The 10,989-nt window shown below is 44.2% G+C and overlaps 1 protein-coding gene across 1 annotated transcript in view; it reads left to right on the top strand.

The window, feature by feature from the left end:
- robo1 (roundabout, axon guidance receptor, homolog 1 (Drosophila)) overlaps positions 1 to 10,989 on the top strand; it is a 523,895-nt gene that overhangs the window by 500,263 nt on the left and 12,643 nt on the right. The window contains exons 28-33 of the mRNA XM_069892429.1: positions 1,820 to 1,972; positions 4,319 to 4,555; positions 4,606 to 4,660; positions 5,021 to 5,107; positions 6,145 to 6,285; positions 10,795 to 10,897. Of these exons, the coding sequence (XP_069748530.1) occupies positions 1,820 to 1,972; positions 4,319 to 4,555; positions 4,606 to 4,660; positions 5,021 to 5,107; positions 6,145 to 6,285; positions 10,795 to 10,897 (776 nt within the window). The remainder of the gene's footprint in view (positions 1 to 1,819; positions 1,973 to 4,318; positions 4,556 to 4,605; positions 4,661 to 5,020; positions 5,108 to 6,144; positions 6,286 to 10,794; positions 10,898 to 10,989) is intronic.

The raw sequence follows: 10,989 nt of genomic DNA on the forward strand, positions 1-10,989 counted from the left end.
CTCAAACAACTGGAGGAGCCATCTCCTAATTGCAATAAGATGCAGAGCCAAACTTGCTCACTTTATTCCACAACACATGTGAATCAAGTTTGAATTAACAATTAGTCCAAAACCAGAAACAAAAATGCTCATCACCAAGAATAGTTCCCGAATTTTTAAATAGTTCACTAACTGAGCATCAAAGGCAATGATAAAATATAATGCAATTATAGTGGAGAGCCAGCAACTTTTTTTTCCTGTGGCAACAAAGAGCAAACACCAGAGGACAGTGGTTTAATGTGAGTGGAGGAAAGTTTAAGGGGAGACATCAGGGGTAAATTTTTTTAAATATAAACACAGTGGTGGGTGCCAGAATGCATTACCAGGGGTGGCATTGGAGGCTGGAACAATCAGGGTCCCTATACAGCTTCCCTTGGGGTAGAAGTCTTGTTTTCTTTCCACCTCGCGCAACATAAATATTATTTTTGTTTATTTATGTAGACAGTAGGAGAGAAGAATGAAGAAACCAAAACTTGACTGCTTCACAGGGAAGAGGGCCCATAAACTTTGAGACCTTAGCCAGAAAACAGGCTGAGAATGGCTCGTCTAAAAGACTGTCAGGCATATGGATGCGTGAAAAATAAGAGGGATATGGATGTGAGGGAAGGAAGGGTTAGATTATTGTGAAGTAGCTTTACATAGGTCGGCACAACATTGTAGGCTGAAGGTTCTGTACAATGCTGTAATGTTCTATAGTATAATGATTGGCAAAAACTACAATGCAAATAAACAAAAAGCCGGACTAAATAGCACTGTGCCAGTGGGAACACAAATAGACTTTGCACTCTTTTCCACTGTAAAGATCTGATTTTTTTTTTTTAATTTTTGAAACAGTTGAATGCTGGCTCAGCCTGTGTATGGTTGGTCATTGAGAACTTGTATAACTACAATAAGGCATCCTTGATTTTATACTCCAGCAGGCTGTAAAGACGAGAGATTGGAATAGAACCAGAATCATATTAAAATTTAAATACAGCACAGAAACAGGCCATTTTGACACATGAGCCATGCCAACCAATTATAATCCTCAGTAAGTTTTGAACAGTGGGAGGAGTCTAGAACCCCCTGGGAAAACCCATGCAGATACTGAGAGAATGCATAAACTCCTTACAGACAGTGCAGGATTCAAATCCTAGTCCTGATTGTTGGCGCTGTTAGTGTTGCTCTACCGCTCCGGTAACTGCGCCACCCTGTCAGATAATTACAGCATAGAAGCGGGCTCTTCAAGTCTGTGCTGAACTATTATTTTGCCTAGTCCCACTGACCTGCACCTATTCCATATCCCCATACCCCTCCCATCCATGTACCTGCCCACACTTTTAAATGCTAAAATTGACCCTGCATTCACCACTTCAGCTGGCAGCTCATTCCACTCTCACTACTCTCTGCAAGAAGAAGTTGTTAAAAATATGGATGTACAGCAGGTTAACAAGCCCCCCTCCACATGTCTTGGGACATGGGAGGAAACTGGAGCACCCCAAGGAAATCCACAGACAGAACATACAAGCTCTTTACAGACAGCACGCAATTTCAACCTGGCCTCTGGGGGTTGCACTGATTGCTATGCAAACCATACCATTCCTCCTAAATATTGCACCCTTCACCCTTAATCCAACCAGAGTGGAAAAAGCCTGCTTGCATTTATTCTGACTATACCCCTCAATTTTGTACAAGTTTTTCCAATTTCCCAACTCATCTTCTGATGCCCAAATGTTGATGTGTCATTTTACTAGTTGGATTCATGTCTCCGTTTAACGGTTTCTCCTGCTCCACGCCACAGGCCGGAGACTCCTCCCTCCATCTCATGGCCCTCGACCAACGAGCCCCTTCTCCACGGACAGCAATGCCAGCGCTGCAGTGGTGCAGAGAGCTCGTCCAGGCAGGAGGCAGAAGCAGCAACTGGGACCAGTGCGTCGGGAGATCTTCGCCGAGGGTAGGTGTGGCACGAGCTCACAGGTCAGAGACCTTAGTCAAGACAGGAGACCAATTGTCCCACCACAGAATCAAACAGGCCCTTCAGCCCAGCTCACCTATGCTAACCAAATTGGCATTCTGGGCTACATTTGCCTGCATTGGTCCTTTCAATATATCTATCCAGTATGCAAGGTTGCTAGAGGAACTCAGTAGGCCATGGAGTGCAAAAGGCAGGTGACTATTCAGGCCCGAGCCCATCTGCAGGTGGGCCGAAAATCAGGCAGAGATCCAAATGAGAGTATGGAGTGGGAGAGAGTCAGGGAAGGAGGTGGATGAAGGGCTAGCAGGTGACAGGTGGGAGAAGGAAGGAGCTGAGGGGTGACTGGAGGAGAGGGATAGAACATAGAACAGTTCAGCATAGGGGCAGGCCCTTCAGCCCACGTGCCTGTGCCAATCACAATGCCAGAGTTAAAGGACAACTCTGCTACTTACATAGAACACAAAGCACAGTACAGGCTCTTCGGCCCTCAATGTTGTGCTAACCTTCACATTCCTACCAAAGAAAAAACTAAGCCCTTCATTTTCTTTCATCCATATGCCTGTTTGAGAGTTTCTTAAATGTCCCCAATGTTTCAGCCTCCACAACCATCCCTGGTGATGCATTCCAGGCACCCACAAACTAAAATAACTTTCCCCATATGCCTCCACTAAACATCCCTCCCTTCACTTTGCCCTCTGGTATTTTCTATTCTTGCCTTGAGAAAGGTATTGGCTGACGATCTTGTGGACCTCTATTAAGTCACTTCTCATCCTTCACACCAGAGAAAAGTTCTAGCTCTGTTAACCTTGCCCCATAACTCATTTTCTACTCCATGATATTCATCCATTACTTGTGTCCATCTAAAGTCCTTTTATCTGCTTTCATCACTGCTCCTTACAGCCCATTCTGCCATTTTTACCCTGAGAAAATATCATCAATTCGATCAACGCCTCACGTAATTTTATAAACTGGCTGGGACATTAGGAGCAGATTAAGAGAATCTTAGACAGGCACATGGATGGAAGAAAAATAAAGGTCTATGAGTTAGCAAGGGCTTAGTTTTTTGGGTTGGCACAACATTGAAGGCCGAAGGGCCAGTACTGGGCTGTAGTGTTCCATGTTCCATCAGGCCTGTCACTGCAGAGAAATTATTAAAATTAAAAACAGTCCCTTTTGGTCCATGAGCCAATGTCACCCATTTACATCCAATTAACTTTCAACCCCCAGTATGTTTTGAAGGGTGGGAGGAAACCCACACAAATACGGGAGAACATACAAAGACAGCACCAGATTTGAACCCCAGACCTAATCACTGGTGCTGTAATAGTATTGCCCTAACCACTATGCTAAATGTATCATATCCTTTATAGCGACATCATGGTAAATCTTCACTGAAACTTTTCCACTGAGGGAGAACCTTGCCTCACCAAGTCCACATTGTCCCTCCAAAGGATCCACATCCTGTGTGTAACGGTGCATTCAGAACGGCAGACAATACTGCAAATGCAGCTAACCAAAGTAGCTCTATGATAGAGGGAAGGGAAGCAGGTGGGGAGCTGTCAGAAGGGAGTTAGAGGGATGAGAACAGGGGAAGGGAGTTACCAGGTCCATATAGAAGCTGTCTGGTTGGAGAACCAAGAAGAATAAAAGGTGTTTTTTGAATGAAATACGATTGGCTGCAGATGCTGTGAATGTCATAAACACCAAATTGCTGGAGGAACTCAGATGGTCTTTTCAGCATCTATAGGAGACAAAGATATATTGGCGACGTTTTGGGCCTGAGCTGTTAAAGAAGAAAAATAAATCAGAAAAGAGAAGCAGGATTATATCAGAAAGTCTCAGAATTCAAACAATGATGGGGGAAGAAAGAAATCCAGACCAACAAAAGGTGTTAAATGGATACAAGGGACTAGATAGAATTTATCATGTCTGTGTGAAAGGAGACAGGGAATGGAGAGACAACAGGGGAAGGGGTTGGGGTTTTTTTTTTTTTTTTTTAAAAAAAGCCTGAGAAGTCAAAATTAATGCTATCTGGTTGGTAAGTGCCCAGTCAGAAAAATCAGGTTGTTCCTCCAATTTATGGGTGGTCTCAGACTGGCAGTACACAAGGCCATAGGCAGACATGTCAGCAAGGGAATAGGGTGGAGAATTAAAATGGGTGGTGGCCACTGGGAAGTCCACTCTTTTGTGGAGGACAGAGCCAAGGTGCTCAATGAAGTGATCTCCCAGTGTGTCCAGTCTCCCTGATGTAGAGGAGACTACAACAGGAGCACCAGATGCAGTAGATGACCCCTACAGATTCACAAGTGTCACTTCACTTGGAAGGACAATTTAGGGCCCCAAATGTTGCTGAGAGAGGAGGTGTGGGCACAAGTGGAACATCTTCTGTGGTCATAGGGGTAGGTCCCAAGGGGACAATTGGTGTGGAGGAAGGAGTGGACAAGGGAGCAATCTCTGCAGAAGGTGGAGAGGAGAATGCATCTAGTGGAGTTGTTCCACCAGTTTATGTGTGGCCTCAAACTCGCAGTACAAGAGGCCTTGGAAAGACAGTTCAGTGTGGCAGTAGGCTGTGGAATTGGTGTTTGGCCACTGAGAGGTCCTTGCTGTTGCAGTGGACAGAGTGAAGGTGCTCAACAAAGATCTCCCAGACAGCATCCAGTCTCTGATGTAAAAGAGGCCACAGTGGGAGCACCTCTAGAGATCTGTCCCATTGTCTTGAATGTCAAAATTTTGCCCAGTTAAACAGTTTCCTGGGGCAGCACAGTTAGCATAAGTTAGTACAACACTGTTACAGTGCCACCAATTGGGATTGCACTAAGGAGTTTTTACATTCTCCATGTCTCTATGGGCTTTCCTCAAGGGCTCAGGTTTCCTCCCACCCTTCAAAACATACCAGAGGTTGTGGGTCAATTGGATGTCATTGGGCAGCATGGGCTCATGGGCCAGAAGGGCCTGTTACCATGCTGTATAAATTAAAAATAAATTCCTCTTTAAAGAGGAGGTCCCCACCCTAATGCTCCCCTGCAGACCTGTATCCTCAGTCTTGCCAGCCACGATTCTTCCAGGTGATGTCCGAGTGCTTTTAGTGAATCTGCTCTCCCACCTTCTCAGGCTGTGAGTTCCATATTCCACCTGCTGAATGAAAAAGTTAGAATGTAGAATATTCCAGCACAGTACAGCTCCTTCAGCCTAAGATGTTGTGCTGACCCCTGTAAACTAACTCCATAACAATTTAACCCTTCCTTACCTCACACACGTAATCCTCTATGTTTCTTTCATCCATGTGCCTGTCTAAAAGTCTTTTAAATGTCCTTATTGTACCAGGTGCCAACAACTCCATAAAAACTAACCTCTAGCAACTCCCCTAAACTTTTCCCTTTCATCTTAAAACATACGTCTTCTGGTATTTGCTACTGTCATTTGCTACTGTCATGCCAAGAAAAAGGTGCTCCTTATTCTTTACTCCAAAGAGAACAAGTCCTAGCTCTGGTTAATCTCCAATCCAGTCAACATGCTAGCAAATCTCCTCTGCAACCTCTCCATAGCTTCCACAAGCTATGAGGTGACCAGAACTGAACACAATAGTCTAACATTTTAAATATCTGCCCCCTGGTATCTGACCCCACTGTCAGCCATTATAGAGGTGCAGCACTGAATCAGGATCTTTGGCCCATTGGATTATCATTGAATTTTATGACTTGTTCAAGACAATAAATCCTGATTCTGAGATAAAAGAGGGAGAAGTAGGCCATTCAGCCAATCAAGTCCACTCCACCATTCTACCATGACATGATCCATTCTCCCACTCAGCTCCTGCCTTCTCCCCATAACTTTTCATACCCTTTCTATTGAGATACCAAGTAATCTCTGCCTTAAACACACCCAACTACCTGGGCTCCACAGCCGCCCCATGGTAGCAAATTCCAGAGGTTCACCACTCTGACTAAAGAAATTCCTCTGCATCTCTATTTTAAATGGGTGCCCTTCCATCCTGACTCCCCTATCATGGGAAACAACTTTGCCACGTCTACGCTGTTCAGGCCTTTCAATGTTTGAAATACTTCTACGAGGTCCTTCCTTCATTCTTCTGAACTCCAAGGCATACAGTCCAAAAGTCATCATTTGTTTCTCATTCAAATCCTTTGTTCTAGGAATCATTCTTGTGAATCTTCTGAATCCTCTCCAATGCCAGCACATCCTTTCTTAAACAAGGAGCCTAAACTGTTCCCTGTACTCCAAGCGAGGCCTCACCGGGGCCACATCAATCTTAAATCACCCTCCATTTCCCAGTGGTAGAGGCAAAGAGCAGAATAGGGTTTAAGGGGAAGTTGGGTAAACAGAGGGGAAGGAATTCAGTAGGTCAGGCAGCATCTGTGGTGGGAAATGGAAAGTCAACATTTCAGTCCGAAACATTTAATCTAGAACAGTGGTTCTCAACCTTTTTCTTTCCACACACATACCACAAAGTACTCCCCAAACCATAGGTGCTCTGTAAGATTAGTAAGGGATTGCTTAAGGTAGGATGTGGGTGGAAAGAAAAAGTTTGAAGGAAAAAAATCACTGTTTTAATCGTACCTAATTGACTTGTGTGCAGTTTCATAGCTCCAAAGGTAATGGGCCAACGAGAATTTCTCAAGCAAAATATTTCATAACAATTGGGACTAGAGCAGTGGTTCTCCACCTTCCCTCTCCACAATCATTCTAGATCAGTGGTTCTAAACCTTCTTCCCACCCACATCCTACCTTAAGCAATCCCTTACTAATCACAAAGCACCTATGGCATAGGGATTAATTAAGGTAGGATGTGGGTGGGAAGGTTTAGAACCACTGATCTAGAATGATTGTGGAGAGGGAAGGTGGCCATTGTAAAGAGGAGAGAGGGAGCAGTCAGGCCATTGTGGAGGTGAAGGTGGAAGATGGAGAGGGGAGAGCTGAGCTAAAGGTCAGAACATGATTGTTAGGGCCAGTATGGGGAGGGGGTGGAGCTGGGATTTCGGTTTTGTGGGGCAGTATAAGAGGGAGAGAGTGGAACTGGTGAGGTCTCACTTGGAGTATGGGGTACAGTTTGGGCTCCTTATTCAAGAAAGGATGTGCCAGCATTATAAAGGATTCAGTGAAAGGGCTAGTAGGTGATGACAAGTTTTGGTAGCACGAGTTTGGCCCCAGATCATGGCACCTGCAATCTTGCATGCATCAAGGAACAAGAGATGTGGTGAGGTGAGAAAGATGCAAAATGAGGCCTCCTGTGGCCCAGAAAGAGTAGCAAGAAACAGTTAAGCTGAATAAGACCATTAGAAGCAGAAATAAGCTATTTAGCCCATTGAGTCTGCCCTGTCATTTAATTATGAGCTAATCCATTGCCCAGCCTTCTCCCCATTACCTTAGATGCCCTGGCTAATTAACTAATCAATCTCTGCCTAAAAACATCTAATGACTTTGCCTCCACAACCACCTGTTGCAACAAATGCCACAGATTTAACAGCTTTTGGCTGAAGAACTTACTCCACATTTCTTTTCTGAACACCCTTAAATAATGAAGTTGTGCCCTCTTGTTCTGGACCCCATGGGAAACAACCTTTCTACAGCTACTCTGTCCACATCTTTCAACATTCAAAATGTATCAGTGACATCCCCCCCATTTTCCTAAATTCAAATGAGTACAGGCCAAGAGCTGTCAAATGCTCCTCACACAATAACCTTTTCATTCTCGGAATCATCCTCATGAACCTCTGAACCCTCTCCAACATCAGCACACTCTTTAAATGGGGAACCCCAAGCTGAACACAATTCTCCAATACTTCAAGTAGGTTGCCAGGACCTTTGAAAAGGTTCCACCTGGGAGGTTAATCAGGAAGGTTCAGACACTCAATATTCAATAGTGAGGTGAAGTAGTGAACTGGATTAGACAATGGCTGGACAGGAGAAGCCCAAGGGTATTGGTGGATGATTGCTTCTTAGACTGGAGGCCTGTGACTAGAGGTGTGCCTCAGGGATTGAGGCTGGAACCATCATTGTTTGTCATCGATAATCAATGATCTAGATCATAATGTGGTAAATTGGATCAGCAAGTTTGCAGATGACACCAAGATTGGAGGAGATGTGGACAGCAAGGAAGGTTTTCAAAGCTTGCAGAGGGATCTGGACCAGCTGGAAAAATGGGCTACAAAATGGCAGATGGAATTTAATGCAGACAAATGTGAGACATTGCATTCTGGAAGGTCAAAGCAAGAAAGGACATTCACTGCAAGTGGTAGGGAACCAAGTAACTTGAGAATACAGATACACATTCCCTTGAAAGTGGCACATATGTCGATAGGGTTGTGAAGAGCTTTTGATATATTGGCCTTATTAATCACAGTACTGACTATAGGAGTTGCAATGTTATGGTAAAATTGTACAAGACTTTGGTGAGGCCAAATTTGGAGTATTGTGTGCAGTTCTGGTCACCACCTACAGGAGAGACATCAATAAGATTGAAAGAGTGTAGAGATTTACTAGGATGTTGCCTGGACTTCAGGAACAGAGTTACAGGGAAAGATTAAACAGGTTAGGAATTTATTCCCTGGAGCACAGAAGAATGGAGGTTTTATAGAGGCATTTAAAATTACAAGGTGGAGAGACAGTAAATACAAATAGGCTACATCCATCACCTTCCCCTCAACATTTTTTAGTAACCTCCTCAAAGAACCAAGATTTCTTAGGCCTGACCCATCACATAAAACCATGCTGACTACTCCAAATTAATTCTAGTCTTTCCAAATAGTTGTATATACCAGCTTTAAGAACACTTACCATTGATTTACCCACCACCGACATCAGACTAGCAGGCCTATAATTACCAGAGCTACTTTTAGATCCTTTTTTGAACAGTGGAACAACATGAGCCACCCTCCAGTCCTCTTGCATTTCCCCTGTGGCCAATGACACTCCCATTATTTGTTCACCAACCTCCCTCAGGGTCCTAGGGAATATTTTGTCAGGACCTGGAGATTTATCCACCTTGATCTTTTACAAGATAGCCAACATTACCTCCTCATTAATTCTTATATTATCCATGAGCTCCCTGACCACATTTCTTCACTTCATCTGGCTCAATGTTCTTTTCCTTAGTGAATACTGAAGAAAAAAATAGTTTAAAATTTCACCCATCTCCTCTGGGATTTCTCAGACGACCCAAGGGGATGAATTTTATCCCTCACTACTCATACTTTTCATGTACTTATAGAACCCTTTGGATTTATTTTTACTTTTCCTGACAAAAAGCAGCTTCATATTTCCTTTCAGCCCTTCTAATTTCCTTAAGATTTTTTTAATACTCTCCTTGTATTCCTCAAGCAGTTCATCTCTTCCTCCAAACCAAGTTCCCAATATCTTTTGAAAACCAAGGCTCCCTCCAGTTTCTAACCTTTCCTATAATCCTCATGGGGACAGACCAATTCTACACTCATGTTGCCTCTCAATATCCTCCATTTATCAGCTACATTCTTTCCTGAAAAATAATTTATCCCAATCCACACCCTCCAAATCTTCTCATCCCCTCACAATTTGCTTTCTTCCAATCAAGAATCTCAACCTTTGGCCCACCTCCATTCTTTTCCATTACTAGGCTAAAACTAATAGTATTGTGATCACTCGACCCAAAGTATTCCCAAACACAAACCTTTGTCACCTGACCTACCTCATTCCCCAATAGGAGATCCAATACTGCCTCCTCGAGTTGGTTCTTCTGCTTATTGATTCAGAAACCTTTCCTGAACACACTTCAACTCTACTCCATCCAGCCCTCTTAATGTATGGGCATCCCAGTTAATGTTCAGAAAGTTGAAATCTCCCAAAACTACCACCTTTTGTTTATTACACAATCTCCTTACAAACTTGTTCCTCCAATTCCCTCAGCCCATTTGGGGGTCTATAATACACTCCCATTAATGTATTCATGCCTCTGCCATTCTTCAATTCCAGCTAAATAGCCTTGTTGGATGATCCCACCAAACCACCCTGCAACAGCACTGCTGTAAATTCTCACTAATAAGCAATGCAACTCCTCCACCTTTTATCCCCCTGTTCTATCATGCCTAAAGCAGAATCCTGGAATATTTAAATACCAAACATGCCCTTCCTACAGCCAAGTTTCACTGATGACCACAACATTGTATTTCCATGTGGCCATCCATGCCTTAAAGTTCATCTTCCTTATTTACAAGGCCCCTTGCAATAAAGATATGCACTTGAGAGACTCCTTTTGTTACCAACTATCTTTACCTCCCTCCCTCCAGTCTAGGTGTTTTTCCCTACCTACTCATTCTGATTTCCCCCCCCCCCAGCCAAACTAGTTTAAACCCTCCCCAACATCTCTAGCAGACCTGGTCACCAGGATATGGGTCCCCCTCCAGTTCAAGTGCAGCCTGTCCCTTTTGTACAGGTCTGACTTGCCCCTGAAGAGATCCCAATGTTCCAGAAATCTAAACCCCTGCCCCAGCTCCTGAGCTGGGCAATCATCCTCCATAACCTCCTACTTTTAACCCTCACTAGCACATAACACAGGCAGCAATCCCAAGAATACCACACTTGGTCCTGCTTTTTAATCTCTTACTTAACTTTGTAATCCCTTTTCAGACCTCATCCCCACTTCTAATTATGTCATTGGTCGCCACAAGGATCACAACTTCTGGCTACTTGCCCTCCCCCTCCAGAATGCTGCAGACTCCAGAGACATCCCTGACCCTGGCACCTGAGAGGCAACATACCAACCAGGATCCCTAGTTTCATCCAGTAAACCACCTCTCTGCTCCCCTAACCAGCAAGTCCCCAACTACAAGAACCCTACCTACTCTTTTCCCATTCCCTTCTGAGCCAAGGGTCCAGCCCCTGTGCCAAAGACCCATCCTCCATGACTTGTCCCCTGTCAGTTGTCTCTCTCTCCCCCCCAAAAACAGTATCCAAAGCAGTATACAGACACATGGGCCCTCCTTCCTCTCTCCCCCCCCTCCTTCCTA

This window comes from Narcine bancroftii, chromosome 7, assembly GCF_036971445.1.
Source record: "Narcine bancroftii isolate sNarBan1 chromosome 7, sNarBan1.hap1, whole genome shotgun sequence".
NCBI lineage: Eukaryota > Metazoa > Chordata > Chondrichthyes > Torpediniformes > Narcinidae > Narcine > Narcine bancroftii.